At 51.5% G+C, this 16108-nt stretch overlaps 1 protein-coding gene across 3 annotated transcripts in view; it reads right to left on the reverse strand.

Annotated features, from left to right (window-relative positions):
• Positions 1-1625: 1625 nt before the first annotated feature.
• The window catches only part of LATS2 (large tumor suppressor kinase 2), a 65112-nt gene continuing 50629 nt past the window's right edge, over positions 1626-16108 (reverse strand). For 2 of the 3 annotated variants that reach the window (XM_040447999.1, XM_040448002.1), the window contains 6 exons: positions 14612-14744; positions 12096-13531; positions 10479-11061; positions 8770-8952; positions 6903-7009; positions 1626-3968 (listed from right to left, as the gene is read on the reverse strand). In XM_040447999.1, the coding sequence (XP_040303933.1) occupies positions 3474-3968; positions 6903-7009; positions 8770-8952; positions 10479-11061; positions 12096-13531; positions 14612-14744 (2937 nt within the window). In that variant the 3' untranslated portion in view covers positions 1626-3473. The remainder of the gene's footprint in view (positions 3969-6902; positions 7010-8769; positions 8953-10478; positions 11062-12095; positions 13532-14611; positions 14745-16108) is intronic. The other variant, XM_040448001.1, reaches the window with a different exon arrangement.

A 16108-nucleotide genomic window follows, 5' to 3' on the forward strand; every position in this document is an offset into this window, starting at 1 on the left:
CTGGGATTCCCTTAGGGGCCGCCACTCAAAAAGTGCATAATATTGGGACCATTACTTTTTAAGGATATTCAAATGAATATTAAGCATACACAAATATGTTCTACCTCTTTCAAAATAAGAGGAACATCATGCAAAAGTATATCAAAGGCACACACACACACACACACACACACACTTTAATCTAGTCAATGGACAAAGATCAAAAAGGTTGGTAATACACAGTGCATTTGGCAAGGCAGTAAGTAAATACTCGTGTACTTTTATTGGGAGTATATACTGGCATAATACCTGTTGGCAGGTGAAAGATTTGCTTTTACCCTACTTATGAGCTAAGAAGTCAGTCTATTACTCCTTCATGAATCCTGAAATCAGACAAGGGACTCCAGGATCAGACACACAGGACTTTATTACTCACAGTACACTTGTGATGAGAAGTACCATGCGGTATAATAAAGCATGACAAGTTTCTGTAAGTGCGGGCTCGGATTGCCAAGTGAAGGAAACAGATGCAGAAAAGTACACGTAATGTTCTCGCATTTGTGCTGGTGGGGCAAAATATACGTGCATATGTGTTTCCTTGTGCTGTGTGTGCATGAGAGGTGTCCTTTCTCTAAGGACACGATAAACTGAGAGGTGGACTCAATGGCTGAGACAAGGAGTAAGAGACATTTCATTGTATATCCTTTTTACACGTTTGGATTTTTTTTTCTTTTTTTAACGTTTATTGATTTTCGAGAGAGAGAGAGCGCGTGTGCGAGTGGGGGAGGGGCGAGACAGGGGGACAGAGGATCCAAAACAGGCTCTGTGCCAACAACACAGAGCCCAACGCAGGGCTCGAACTCACAAACCAGGAGATCATGACCTGAGCCGAAGTCAGACGCTCCACCGACTGAGCCACCCCGGTGCTCCTACATGTTTTGATTTTTAAATCATGTGATTGTACCTACTCAAAAGATTAACCCAAAGAAAAGAAACTATTATCTTTTCTGAAATTCCACCAACCATTTTATTTTAATTTTTTAAATGTTTATTATTATTTTTTATCGTTTATTTATTATTGAGAGACAGAGGGAGACAGAGCATGAGCAGGGGAGGGGCAGAGGGAGGAGGAGACACAGAATCGGAAGCAGGCCCCAGGCCCCGAGCTGTCAGCCCAGAGCCCGACACTGGGCTCGAACCCACAGACCGCGAGATCATGACCTGAGCCGAAGTCGGAGGCTCAACCGACTGAGCCCCCCGGACGCCCCTCCACCAACCATTTTAAACCTAAGGTCAGGGCACTACACCGTTCCCTCTCCATTTGAGCACTTCATGCAGGGGGATCGGCTCGTATCATGATTGATTTCATCACCCGCCAGACACATTCAATATCTCACTCGATCCGCTGGGCTTCGACTTCTTGTGTAGAAACTGAAAGCCCATTTTTGCCACACCTCAGACCCTTCCTTCCTGAGCCAGCCCCCCCCCCACCCAACCAATCCCCCCAGTCTGGGCGGCGCCTGTCCCTCTCCTCTCGTGACAGTGCCTCCAGCAGCTGGCAACCCTAGCCGCACACGGGTCACTGGGAAGCAAGTCACAGATTAAAGCGGGAAGTTACACATTCAGCACGACGTGACACCAAGGGATTTGGATTCAAACTTTTAATAATAAATTGTGCCAGTAGAAGCTTTTCAAAGGCAATGATATATCAATAAATAATAGTTAAATTGAGTTCCTGAGAAAGAACCTACCACATGAAAGTATGTCAGCGCGGTAAATAACGGGCTTTACTACAAAATAGCGAAAATACTGAGTCACAGTACAAGCACAGCAGACTTCAGGATTTGCCATTCGTACAATGTAAACCAGTACAGTTTTGTTTGTTTGTTTAGTTTAGACACTGATAAACTTGTAAGTGTTGTTGCCTAGATATACACTAAATAATGGATACGTTATGCTAAAAACTTCGAGGAAAAATATGTGGAATAATATAATGAAAAATACGATGCGTCAGGTTTTTAAAAAGCAAAAAAGAATTGAACTTTTAACTCAGATATAAATCACTTTAAATAGGAATCATACTAATTTGAAAAAAGGAATATTTGGTGTGTTTATCTATGTAGTTATATATACATCTACACTTCTAAGAAAATATGTATGGCTTCATTTTTTTTTTATTCCAATGTCACTTTGAATAATCCTTGCTGTTTTACAAAGATTAGAAAAATGTACTGTTAAAACCCAGTTAAGTTTGATACTTCAAAGCACACGCGCGCGCGCACACACACACACACACACAAACACACACACACAAATGTGGAAGAACTAAATTCCATCCTGGTAGCCATACCTCGGCTGTCCAAGACCACAGGAGGAACGACGTCACGAAACCTCTCGGTGGCAGTAGGTCGCCGCCACTGGGTTCCACGTGTCCGCGATGCCGGTGAGAGTGTCCGGACGAGCGAAACGGACACAGTCCCAGGATGAACTTAAAATTTTTGGCATGGCTAAATTAATCCCTTTTGACGTGTACGAGTTTAGTATATGACAAGTGTTGAAGTTTGCCCCCCAAGACACACACACACAAAGATCGCTTCTCAGTTACACATCTGCGTTTCTTTAACAAAACAGTAAGGGTTACAATCACAGCGAAGAAGTCACCCACACGATACGTTATCAGCACACTGTCTAGAACATCTCATTTAAAGATACTCAGTAAAAACATATTCACAGAACCTGCTGTGAATGGCAAGATATGGTAATTTTATAATAGAAAAACCCTGCTCATGCAGTACTCTCTACATACCAGACATCTGAAATCACACCCACATGATCACCTTGCTCACACTTTCTATTATACTATAATATGCAAAAAGCAAAAAAAAAAAAAAAAAAAAAGCAGCTTTTAACATTATATCACCATTTTGAAATGTGGGAAAAAATATAAAACAAAAACCACTGTGTGAATAAAATGGCATCAGTAATATCAGAACAGTGTTATCTTTTTTTTTTTTTTCTACACATTATTGCACAGAGATTTCTTATCACATGTTCTTCAGTTTTTATGTCTCTTCCTAAATGTGAATAAGTGCTGTGGATAAAATACAAATGTAGAAAATAACAGCAGCATGATTTGTCAAAGTTCATCCCTATAATTTAGTGGGAAAATGGCTATAAACAAAATAAGTGCTCTTTCTAAACTGTACTAAGTTTTAAAAATATTGTTTTAATGCAGTGAAGGTCCTCGAAAGCCAATTCAAAGCAATGTCGAGACACCCGCCCCCCACCCCCATCATTCGGAACCTGTTAGGCTTGAGTCCTCGAGTAAAAAGCTTTCTTGTTTCTTTTGGGGGTTTTGGCGAAGACCAGAACTTCCACCGCCAGACTCAGCCCGCCTTGAACACGGCTGAGCTCAGCTGTCCACCGGGCCTGCGGGGAGACCGGCCGCGGGCACCCCGGGCCCCCGCGGAGGCAGAGCGTCGGCGAAGCTGAGTCTACACATACACTGGCTGGCACCCTTCGGTCTGATCCCCCATATCAGAACTTTCCACGTCAGAGTCCTCGGCCTGTGAAGCGTCTGCTCCCGAAGGCTTTGGGCACCTAAAGGGGTAGCCGTTGTCGTCAAAGAACCTCCGGAAAGTGAATTCATAAAACGCGTGCTCAGGGTGTTTGTTGTTGGGAGAGGTGAGCGTGTCCCAGGCCTTAGTGCTGTCTTCACTAGCGTCGTTCCAAGGGCTCTCTTCGTCTACGGGGTCAAAGTTGGAGGTGTCCATGGGGTGGCTGATCTTGGGCACATAGGGGGCCGGCTGCTTCCGGATGTCACTGGAGAAGTCGATGGCCCCGAAGAAGGGGTGGGCCTTCAGATCGTCGGCCCCGTTCCTCCCCAGGCGCTGGTCAGCAGCACAGCACAGTTTGGTGATAAGGTCCCGGGCTTCGGCGCTCAGCTTGACCTGGGCTGGAATGTGGAGCGTGTTCTCCCAGTTTATCACCTGCAGAGACGACAGAACCAAAGTTTTCCTCTCTGTGCGCTTTTCACAGCCAACGTGAGGCCATTGTGAGACTACGTGACGAGGTGGCTTTTAAATACTTTGACCTTCGTGATGGGAGAACGATTAGAATAGGAGTACTGGCGCCACCCTGAGCAGCTGTCAAAGGCCAGTGCCGCCGAGGAGGGGGCTCACAGGCTGAGGCAGAGGGGCATGAAGCCAAACACAGACCAAAAGACACTGATTTTCTTGGATCAGGAATACACGTCAGCGCGAGAATTTTGTGATTTCCATAAGAACCAAGAGTTTAACCCTCTAGGAGAATCATCACGGTTCTCATTCAGTACTTCCGGCTGAGACATGTTCAGCTGGAGTGTCAGTTAAACAAACAAACAAACAAGGCAACCCTACAGAGAAGGAGAATAAAGGTGCTGGTCCTATGGCCTTCGCCTCATGTTCACAGTCAACTGCACAGACTAGCCATTGACATGTTCAGCAAATAGACTGGTTACGAAACGTGGCTACCGTGAAGAGGAAACTGAAGGGCCTTCTTTATCATTTATACTCAGAATCGGGATAAAGCAAGGCCAAACTAATGGGCTTCGGGCTGGGGTGATGGGGCACTGGGTGAGGCATGGAGGTAGCTGAGTGTATGGGTGGGAGGGCTGGTCTGAACTTGAGTAGATGTTCTAGTAGAGCTAAAACTGTAAAAGTCATAGAAGAAAATGGGAAAATACTCATGACATTAGATGTGGCAATGATCTCTTGGAAGACACCAAAAGCACAGGCAACAAAAAAGTACCTAAAACGGACTTCAGCAAAATTTTAAACTTTTATGCACCAAAGGACACCATGAACAGAGTGGAAAGGTAACTCCCAGAATGGGAGAATATATTTGCACAGTGTTTCTCTGATCAGGGATTAATGCCCAGAATATATAAAGAACTCCTACAATTCAACAACAAAAACCACCTGATTTAAAAAGGGCAAAAGACTTAAATAGACATTCTCCAAAGAAGATGTACAGATGTCCAATAAGCACACGAAGAAAGGCTCGGTTGCTAATCATCAGGGAAATATAAATCAGAGCCACAATGAGATACCACCTCACACCCACAGGATGACAACTTAAAGTAAGTCGATGAAGACGGAAGAGACTGGAACCCTGTGCACTGGTGACGGACGTGTACAACCAGGCAGCCGCTGTACCGAACAGTGTGGTGGTTCCTCAAAACGTTAAACACAGAATGACCCTATGATCTGGCCATCGCACTTCTGGGTATAAAGCTGCAAAATGAGAGCAGGGACGCAGATTCTTGAATACGTTCTTCGCGTTAGCCAAAAGGTAGAAACAACCCAAGTGTGCACCACCAGATGACGGGTAAATAAATGTGGTTTACACACACAATGGAATATTCCTCAGCCTCAGCAAGGAAGGAAGTTGTGACACATGCTACAACGTGGATGAACTCTGAAGACGTGATGCTCAGGGAAAGAAGCCAGTCGTGAAATGAGGTGCCTCGAACAGGCAACTTCCCAGAGACCAGAAGAGGGGTTACGGGGTCCGGAGGAGGCAGGAATGGGGAGCTGCTGTTTCCTGGGTACAGTTTCTGTTTGGGAGGATCAAAGTATCTGGAAATAGGTAGCGGTTAGAGTTGCACAACACTGTGAGTGCACTTAATGCCACTGGACTGTAAAATTAAAACTGGTTAAAGTGGTAAATTTTATCACAATAAAAATATTGGGTTATCATCATGCCGGCAAATTAGTAAATTAGTGGCTGGTTTGGCAATTCAATTAGGATGCAGATAATGTCAAGTTCCAATTTTATTGTTACCAGAGTGGAAACTAAGCCTTCATTTAGGGTTTTTCTAAATAAGGGATCATTAATTTAGGGTCTAACACAGACTCTGGGACACATGAATACTTCACAGAATTGTTAGTAAACACGCACGCTGGTGGGTAAGTTCAAAGAAGTACCAGGGGCGCCTGGGCAGCTCAGTCGGTTAAGTGTCCGACTCTTGATTTTGGCTCAGGTCATGATCTCAAGGTCTCAAGATGGAGCCCCGCACTGGGCTGTGTGCTGGGTGTGGAGTCTGTTTATGATTCATTCTCTCTCTCTCTCTCTCTCTGTCTCTCTGTTTCTCTCTGTCTCTCTCTCCCCCTCCCCTGCTCACACACACATGCTCTTTTCTCAAAAAAAAAAAAAAAAGAGGTTCCAAAGATTCCATCAGATTCTCAATTCAATCCTTCTTAAGTAATCAAATCATTTATATCAGAGGACAAATGGCTATCACTCCTTTTAAATGTTTATTTACTTTGGAGAGAGCACGAGCGGGCGAGCAGGGAAGGGACAGAGAGAGAAAGGGGGACACAGGATCCAAAGCAGGCTCCGCCCTGATAGCACAGAGCCTAATGTGGGGCTTGAACTCATGAACCGTGAGATCATGACCCAGGCCGAAGTCGGACGCCTGACTGAGCTGCCCAGGTGCTCCTAAATAGCTATCATTCTAAAACTATTTAGTATTAAATGATGGACAGAGAACTTAATTATCTCAAATTAATATTAGAAATACGTACTGCAAGCCTGACCGCATAGTTGATAATCTGCGGACAGATTACTGTTGATAAAACATCCAAACAAACAACTGATTTCTTTAAATCCAGTTCCTAAAGGTTTCAGTGTCTTTCGCCCGGTAGGCACAGGTGGCGACAGAAAATGGAGGTACACGGGTCTAACGGTGCGGCTTCACTTGATTAAACGAAAATTTTATAGAGCTAATAATAGTAACACTTTGACAGCATGCAACTGACACTCCCACGCTGCTCAGAATAAAAGGTCCAACGTTGACCAGACATTCGGGGCTTCACCAGAAAACCACGCGTGTTTGCAGCAAGCAGGTGCATGCCACCTCCACGGGGCTGCTTTGTTCCTACCTTCAGCTGGGTCTCCGTGGGAGTCGGGGCCAAGAAGGGTGGCTGTCCCACCAGCATCTCGAAGAGAATCACGCCAACACTCCACCAGTCACAGAGCTGTGTGTACCCTGAAAGACAAGGGCTCACTCAATTCCAACACGGGCGTGGATGACTCTTAGAGAAGAATTTTGGGAAATTCTCCAATACTAATTTACTGGGAAGGGGGAAAGCGTGTTCACGCAGCATACATGTTTTGTGGCTCAGATCAGAAGGCTGGATGGGACACCTGCCAGGGACCTGACAGATTTTCTCTTAGTTTCTCTCATTCGTCTGTGATACACACGGGATGCTTTTGTAATAAGACTTCTTCATCTTAAAAGATTATTATTATCGTTAGTAACATTACAACCGGGATTTTAGGTTCTTAAAGGACACAAAGACACAAATGAAAATAGTACTGACTGAAAAACAGGGCTACGCTGGTGAATGGTCAGCTGCGGCCAGTCGCGAGGGCTTCCCGGGGACGCTGGCGAAGTCAGTTTTGGAAGGAGGTGCGGGACGAGAAGAGGAAGAGAGAGAGTGCCCTTTGGCAAGGGAAACAACTGTCCCCTGAGACCCGGCATGAGGCGCTACCTGAGCCAGGCCCTTGGTCACGGAGCTCCCGAGACGCGGCAGCTGAGGCCGGGGCACCCTGCGGCTTGGACAGGACCAGCCTCACCGAGGCAGGAGGACAGGATCATTTTTCTTCGATCTTCTCTCACTTTTCCTTCAAAGCTCTGCATCCCAGTCCCAGCTATGCTCCAGTCTCGGTGTCACCTCATCCCCGCTAACCCGAACTGGGCCTTGGGACGTGCCAGCAGCATTTGCCAGCTCTGTTCTCCCTCCGTCCCATGCCTTCCACCCCAGCCTGGCACTGGAGGCAGGGGGGTGGGGATGGGGGAGAAGGGGAAGTCTGCCCCCTAGTTCCTGGACTCCTGCACGTGTTGGGGTGCTGGAGACAGTGGGAAGGGGATGGGGGAGACACCGCCACAGGAAGGAGAGAATGAGGCTGCTGCTGGGCGGCGAGGCCGATAATCACAACCACCTCTCAAGGTAGTTCTTGTGATGCCTGCGGCTCTGAGTGAGGGGTTAAATGATTTGCCTTGGATTTCCACGGCTGACAGAGAAAACTCGGGGCCGAACAGACTCCATAGACCTGAAACCACACGTGTGAAAAGACAGGTCACCGATCTCTGGACGGATCACACTGTTGCCGTGAGCCACGCGACTGATCACAGAAAGGTTCCTCTTGTACTCAACCAAATGTCGTCGTTGGTAGAACACGGCAACCACACGGAGGCCGATCTTACTGAACACTTGTACTTTTATGCGCACCACCGTCCCCAAACGTCACCCTCCAGCGATCCTGGACTAGCAGAGAGAAGTGGAGGGAAACACTATTTGTGTTCTGACGTACCGGATCACCAGTGGAATTTGGTAGGAGCAGCTGGGAGCCTGGGCAAGGAAGAGTCAGAGCGAGAGCATGGCTCAGGCAGACCGAGAAGTGTCCGGGTGACCTCACGGTTGGTTCTTAAAAACCAGGTGCGAAGAGATTTCTCTTGGGGTCTGGATGGAAAGCCCACGCCCACTCTACACCCTACACCCACTCTATCCCTTCCCGGCCCAAGGAGGGGCTAGCGAGGTAGGCCTAATGGCGGACGTCGTCTTTCACGCTGGAAGCAAGAGCAGCCACAGAACCGACGTGCGGTGCGCTGGAGGCCTGCGTGTTAAGGAAACCGTTTCCCTCTCAGGCTTCCGTGAGAATAAACATACAACGAGACTATTCGGAGTCTCAGAAAGCCGGAGCTAGAGACTCTTAGAGGTCATGGCTGTGGCCGGGAGCGCGTACCTTTTCGCAGCAGCACTTCGGGTGCGATGTAATTCGGGGTCCCAACCAGGGAGTGGGCCAGACACCTCTGGTGCTGCTTCCGGGCTCTCTGCTCCAGCGTCTTCAGCCGGTCTCCACATCGACAGTTAGACACGTCATCCCAGAGGTCACTGGGCTCCATGCTGTCCTGTCTGATGTGGCTCCCTTTCACCCCGGAATTGGTGGCAGTCAAAGAAGAGAATAAAAACCCAGGTGAATTTGCACTATTCAACAACGCAGCAAATCCACAACTTCAAAGGGGAAAGTAATTCAGTTCAGCTCCCGGCATGTTAAGAGAAAGAATCCTCCCCAACTGCTCTGCAGGGGTGGCCTGTGATTCCTGGGTCTGAGACTCGAGCCGTGAGGAGCCGTGAGGAAACACAAACACTACGACAGAACACACGAGGGGCGCCTGAGTGGCTCAGCTGGCTAAGCATCTGACTCTTGGTTTCAGCTCAGGTCGTGATCTCACGGTTCGTGGGTTCGAGCCCCGTGTCGGGGTCTGCGCCGACAGCACAAAGCCTGCTTGGGATTCTCTTTCACTCCCTCTCTCTTTCAAAAACAAATACGTAAACTTAAAAAAAAAAAATGACAGAGGAAGCGACGACGAGCTGGGTGCTACGCAGGGTAGCAGTGTGATGCTGTGGAAGAAAGGCTCACGTAACTTGGGGACATCACGCGTAACACTCAGGCCAGTCTCAGAAGTCTACTACCTGTTGGACAGGACGTGTTTCAAGAGAACCACGGAAAAGCATGAGAGGATTTAAAAAAGATAAACAAAAGTGACTGAAATACCAGAAAATGGGAATGAATTAAACGTATAGGATTAGTTTTGAGTTAAAAAATAGAAGGGCTCTTGGCTGGCTCGGTCCATACAGCGTGCAACTCTTGATCTTGGGATTGTGAGTTCGATCTCCACATTGGGTGTAGAGATTACTGAGAAAAAAAAAATAAGGTTAAAAAACAGTAACAGAAGCCTGAGCCATCGCATTAAGAACCACTATTTCCAGAAACTGAGCCATAAATAAGATAATGGCCAGCAGACCTACAGCAGATGGAGTTACACCCAACCTTCACCATGGACGGTGAAGTGTCATCACCTGACGCCTATAGATACATTCACGTTCGCTATTAGGACTCTTTGCGAGGTGGTGAGACTTTTTTTTTTTTTTTAATTTTTTTTTTAACGTTTATTTATTTTTTTGGGACAGAGAGAGACAGAGCATGAACGGGGGAGGGGCAGAGAGAGAGGGAGACACAGAATCAGAAACAGGCTCCAGGCTCTGAGCCATCAGCCCAGAGCCCGACGCGGGGCTCGAACTCACGGACCGCGAGATCGTGACCTGGCTGAAGTCGGACGCTTAACCGACTGCGCCACCCAGGCGCCCCACGAGGTGGTGAGACTTTTAAGGCTCATTTTATAAGGGCAGAGTGATGGTTCCTAACCACGTTCCCATGACACCCCGTAGACTACTGTCCTAAAAATGCTACAGTAAAACTTAAATCCGTTAACTTCAAAAAACTTCTTTTACACGTACCACGCTACTGCTTTAGGGAGAAAAGGATGTCACGCTAAGTTATATTAAACACATAATTTCAAAATGACCAGGAGCCACCGGGATGCGAAACAGCGGCCTGAGTTTGGTCCTATCTAGATGTAGAAGGTGGGTGCGGCGTATCTGGGACAATACCTTTCTGGTAGTATTTGGAATTGTGAGTCCACCTGAACCCAGTGCAGAGGCCAAAATCTGTCAGTTTGATGTGACCATCGAGATCTATCAGAATGTTGTCTGGCTTGATGTCTCGGTGGATGAAGCCCATCTTGTGGACGCTCTCAATGGCCAGGGTCAACTCTGCGATGTAGAACCGGGCCAGGTGCTCGGGGAAGACCTCCATCCGGATCAGCAGGCTCATCATGTCCCCCCCCGGGATGTAGTCCATTACAAAGTACAGGCTGTCCTTGTCTTGGAAGGAATAGTAGAGCTTAACCACCCACTCGTTGTCTGCCTCAGCCAGGATGTCCCTCTCGGCCTTGACGTGGGCCACCTGATTCCGGTTCAGGACGTCCTTCTTCCTGAGGGTCTTCATGGCGTAGAGGGCGTGCGTGTCCACCTTACAAGCAAGGCACACTTCTCCAAAGGCACCGATCCCCAGGGTTTTGATTTTCACAAACATGGACTTATCCATTTTGGCCCTCTTCAGCCTGTTGTAGTTAGATTCCTTCTGGTAGAGGATCTTCCTCATCTGCGCCTGTTCAGCTTCACAGAGTCCAGCCTGTGGAGAAGGGGAACAAGGAAGTCACGTCAGAGGAGCCCACGGGAGGAAACAGCCAGGGCGGGAGGCAGCTGAGAACCGCGAGGGTCCTGACTCGACCTACGGAACCAAGAACACATATGGGTCCAGTATGCTACAAGCAAGACAACAACTGGGTTTGCTCTTCATCTACTTATGTACACACAAAGCTGGACTCTAAAGGCAGGACAAAACCGGTGACTTTAGGCTCTCAGGAAACCTCTATAAACAAACGCCGGTGGAAAAGGAGACCACAACATTCCCGGGACTCTCCGCGCAATCTAATATTTTAACAGCTCAGGGAAAATGGGAACAAAGAAAAGTCGACGAAAACGGGGCAGCAGAAAGTAAGAGCACAGATCTGATTTTTAGAACTTGAAATCGCTGGCTTCGTGTGGTTTAAATTTACTGTAAGATTTTAATTTAAATCATTTCATTAATTACCTTCTCCAGCAGTTTAGTGTCAACTAAGGTATATTTAAAATACTATTTGCTGGGGCGCCTGGGTGGCTCAGCCGGTTGAGTGTGACTTTTGATTTCGGCTCGGGTCATAATCCCAAAGTTGTGGGATTGAGCCCCGCTTTAGGCTGCGCACGGAGCACGGGGCCTGCTTCGGATTCTCTCTCGCCCCCTCTGCCCCTCCCCTGCTTGCACGTGTACGCATGCTCTCCCACTCTCTCTCTCAAAAAATAAAATAAAATGAGTAAAACAAATAAGTAAAATAAAATGAAGTGAAAGAAAATGAAATAAAAATATCGCCGTGGTCACGTGCCCACCGGCTGCGTCAGGCGCAGTGCTCACGGCCCCCCTACAGAGCCGGGGTGTACCCGTGAGGGAGCCTGCACCATCGGCCATCCCTCCAAGTCGCTGGCCCCATAACCACACCATCGCCCGGGGACGCGAACCGTTCGTAATAACCGGGGCAAAGCAGAAGCAAAACAGAGGTTCCACTGCGAGCGCCACCGCCAATTTAGAGAAGAGCCGGGCCCGGCGGCGGGAACACGAGGAGAGCTTACTTTCGCCATTTCCTGCTCCAGCTGCAGCCTCCGGTTGACCTTCTGCTGGTAGGTTTTTATGACATTCTCCACGTGCTGCTCCATGAAGAACTTGAACGCATACGGGGAGTAGCTCTTGATGCGCGACTCCCTCTTCTCCTCGTCCCTGCTGGCTTTCCGGACGGGGACAGGAGAGGTCTGGATCTGCTTTTTATCCTTCCCCGGCCTCTCCCCTTTGGCGCCTTTGTGGCTCTTGTCGCTCCGGTCGGCGGGCTCGGCGGCCGGGCCCCCCCGGAGGCTCTGCTCCACGCCTGCGCACAGGCCGTCCACGTCGTACTGCTCAGACTTGCTGTGCAGCAGCAGGTGCTTGGGGTACGGCGGGGGCGGGCACCTCAGGTCCGGGCCGCCGTACTCCACGTCCAGCGGGTACGCACCGGCGCCCCCCAGCGGCAGGGAGTGCTCGTCCTTCGAGTCCAGACTCTCCACCCCGGCCGCGGGCGCGGGCGCGGGCGCGGGCACCCAGGCCGGGTGCGAGGGCCCCACGGCCGTCTGGGGCTCGGGCCGCATCACCCTCACGCTCTTGACCGGGTGCAGGATGTGGGCGGCCGTCACGGCCGTGATGGTGTTGGGGGAGGGCACGGAGGGCTCCGTCTTGCCGGGCACGCCCGCCCGCATGGGCACGGCCACGGGCGGCTGGTGGCTGTTGAAGGAGTTGGTCCTGCTGGGGACCGGGCCTTCGGGCAGGAAGGCCACGTGCTGGCGGGGGGGTGCCTCCAGGCCCGGCTTCTGCAGAGAGTCGCGGCGGGACAGGGTGGAGGCCTGCCACTGCTGGACGGGGGCGCCGCTCAGGTCGTACAGGTCCACGTTGAGGCTGTTCCTGGAGGGCGCCATCAGACTCTGCGGGGGGCTGTCGCTGGCGAACACCTGGCCCCGGGAGCCCATCACGTGCACCTGGTGGGCCTGCTTGTGGTGCGGGTGGGGCAGGTACAGACCGGCCGCCGCTCCCGCGGCCGGAAACGCGTGGCCGGCGCCCGGCTGCACCTGCACCTGCACCGCGGGGCCCTTGGCGGCCGGGCTCGCGTACGCTCCCGCCTCCTTGTTTTGGAAGGAGGGGCTGCGCTGCAGGCCGTAGCCCAGCGGCTCCCCCGGCACCAGCAGGTGCGGCCTGTAGGGGGGGCCTTGCAGCGGGAGGGCTTGGCCCGCCGGCGCGGCCACCGGGAAGCTCATCCCCGCGGACTCCAGGTTGGCCGCGTAGCCTTTGGGCTGGTGCTGATGGCCGCCGGGCACGCTGCGAGCGCTTCCGGAGAAAAGAAAGTCCATGTACTGCCGGGGCACCTCCTCCAGCGGACCGCTGCCCTCGTAGGCTGCCCCGCTCATCTGATGGTAGGGCGGGAAGGGGTCGCCTGTTCCTTCGAAGCTCGGCCTCCGCGGCCCGGGGGCCGGCGCGATGCCCTTCCCTGCAGCGGAGAGAACGCGGACACGGCGTTAGAGGGGAACGGCTCTCGCGGGCTGGCTCCCGGCGCTGGCCGCGTCCTTGGGGGCGGACGCCGCTGCGCAGGCTCTTCCACCGCTCGAGGCCGCCCGACGCAGGCTGAACTCTGCTCTGGCAAACCCGGGCTGCCTTGTGGGTCAGAGCCCCTCGCGGGGGGACCCGGCAGAGCCCACGACCTGTCTTCCTGGGCTAAGAACATGTGTCAAAGGCACACGTAGGAGGGAATCGTTACAGATGTGGCTCTGCAGTTTCCCTTTGGGGCTCTGCGGCAACACAGACCCTGGGACTCCAAGAATCTGGAAATGGACTGCCAGCAGGCAGCAGTTTAATACGAGCCTCCTATCAACGAGAAAACAAAAGTTTACCAACGAAGACACAACTTCTCACTCGACAGACGAAGTGGGAAAGCTCCTTTGGCTGAATGTCGTGAGTCCCTTATCACACTCAGGACCTCAGCTACCAAAAATTCTCCCATCTGTCCATCCTCTAAGAGGAACATTCACTGACAGCCAGTGAGGTAGAGCATTTGGTGCTGGTGCCTCTGGCCCTTCCCGGGGGACACTAAGGGGGCTGTCCCAGCGCCACTGCCCGTGGCATCCAGCCCAGGGAGGCACCTGCCAGCCTGCTCTGAGGCTCCGGTGTGAGAAAAGGCGGGTTTTAAAAATCCGTGAAATAAACCTTCCTTTGAATAAACAGACTCCCTCACAGGCCCAAGAGAAAGTAAAAAGCCCACTTTAGATCTCACTCTGCGCGTTGCCTAACTTTAATATCCACTGAGTTTTCCAATCTCTGTAACACAAAACCTGTCCGCAGCCACCGGCCGCAGGAAGTACCCCAGGTTACTTCACACGGGGACAGGGAGCACCCAGGGAAGTCCTAGGATCTGCCCCTGCTGCCTCCCCTTCTAGGCCCTGAGTGCAGAGCAGGGCAACGTGCCAAGAGATAATCTGCTGACCAGGGCCACACTGAACCTCCCTTCCTGCAAACGGATTTGTGCTTTTTGAGGGCAAATCTTCCTCCCCCAGGGCTGTGGGTCTGAGCTCACCTGGGGAGGTCTGCTTAATGACTCGCACAATCTGCTCATTCCTGGGGTCCAGGTAGCCCATCTTGCTGATGTACTCCAGGGCAGCTTCGATGCTCCGGCTGCCAGTCTGCTTCAGAGCCCTGCCGGCCATCTCCTGGGGGGGGGGGGGGGGGGAAGCACACAGATGCTTCACTGGGAGGTACAAACGCATGACATCTTCCCACAAAGCCCCTCGGGGACTTCCGATGCTGCAATGTTCACCTCTCTGTGCCTGCTGGGGGCCTGCACCGTGAAGTGTCTGCATGAGATGCCCTCAGGTGCCCACGACAAACGCTTAACACACACTGAACCACAGGCTATAGAGAGTATGTGACGAACAAACAGGTGTTCTGATGGTGGACCAGAAAGAATCTAAGTTCTGCTTCTCCTTAGAAAACTTCCGGTTGGACTGATAAGTTCTGCTCTGTGAGTAAACCTATGACTAGAACAGTTTAACGTGAAAACTAGTTGAAGTCAGGGACCCTGGCTGCAGCTCCAGCCCACCCGCAGGCTAACTGGGAGAGGGAGTGACCCGCCCCCAGGGAGGGGAGGGTTGCCAGAGTCATTTATGAAGAGCTGGCTGAAAGCCTACTGTTCGCAGCGCCCAGTGCTCGCTCTGGTAGTTGGGAACTTGTGGCTGGGCTCCTGGTCTAGTGGGAGAAAGACAGACCCCGAAAGAGCCCTTGGAGCAGTGCCCAGCACAGGACACGGCCTCCGAAAACTGCCTGCGAGATGAACAGGAGACAAGCTGGACCCACCATGGGAGACACAGCAGACAAGGGTCGGGGAATAGGAAAGAGGGTCAGAGGAGACGGAGTCTTCCGGCTCAGAGTGAGGGCACCAGGGACCGACTGTTTGTGGAACAGACGGCAATACACCTGGCTCCCCAAGGTCGGCCCGAAATTGGGCAGATGGAAGGCACAGCGGAGGAAAGGTATTCTTGGCAGGTGGAACCGTCAAAGCAGCAGAGGCCTGGGGCGGGGGTGCGTGTGTGGGGGGGGTTGCGTGGAGAACAGGCTGGGCCTGACTGTCCCCGGGTTTTGGCCCTCTTGGAAGGCAGGGACACGGAGCCACGAGATCGGTTTGGGGCAGAACTGGAGGCGTAAGACAGGCCAGAGTGCACGGGAGGCAGGAGGGAACACGCACCTGTGAGTCGGCTCAGCAGGGCTGCGGGCAAACGGGATGGACGGGACAGGAGAGAGAACGCCTCCTGGAGACAAGGGCGGAACACACAGAGGGGGTCTCAGGGGCGGGAGAGCATGGCCAAGGGGACCCCGTGGCTCAGACAGGAGAGAAGGGCTGAGGGTGCAGGAAGACCCCAGGACAGTGAGAAGGCAGCTTGGGGCTGTTCTGGGCAGAGAGCGGCTGTGCTGGCCAAGGGCCACTCTGGAGAAACAGCACTTGTCCCCGACACCGAGAATGCACCAGTCTCCCTGCCCTCCGAGCCAAGCATTGTCCGGGCTGACTCGGATCTGTGCT

This window comes from Herpailurus yagouaroundi, unplaced genomic scaffold (assembly GCF_014898765.1).
Source record: "Herpailurus yagouaroundi ecotype Mexico unplaced genomic scaffold, PumYag 197, whole genome shotgun sequence".
Lineage (NCBI taxonomy): Eukaryota > Metazoa > Chordata > Mammalia > Carnivora > Felidae > Herpailurus > Herpailurus yagouaroundi.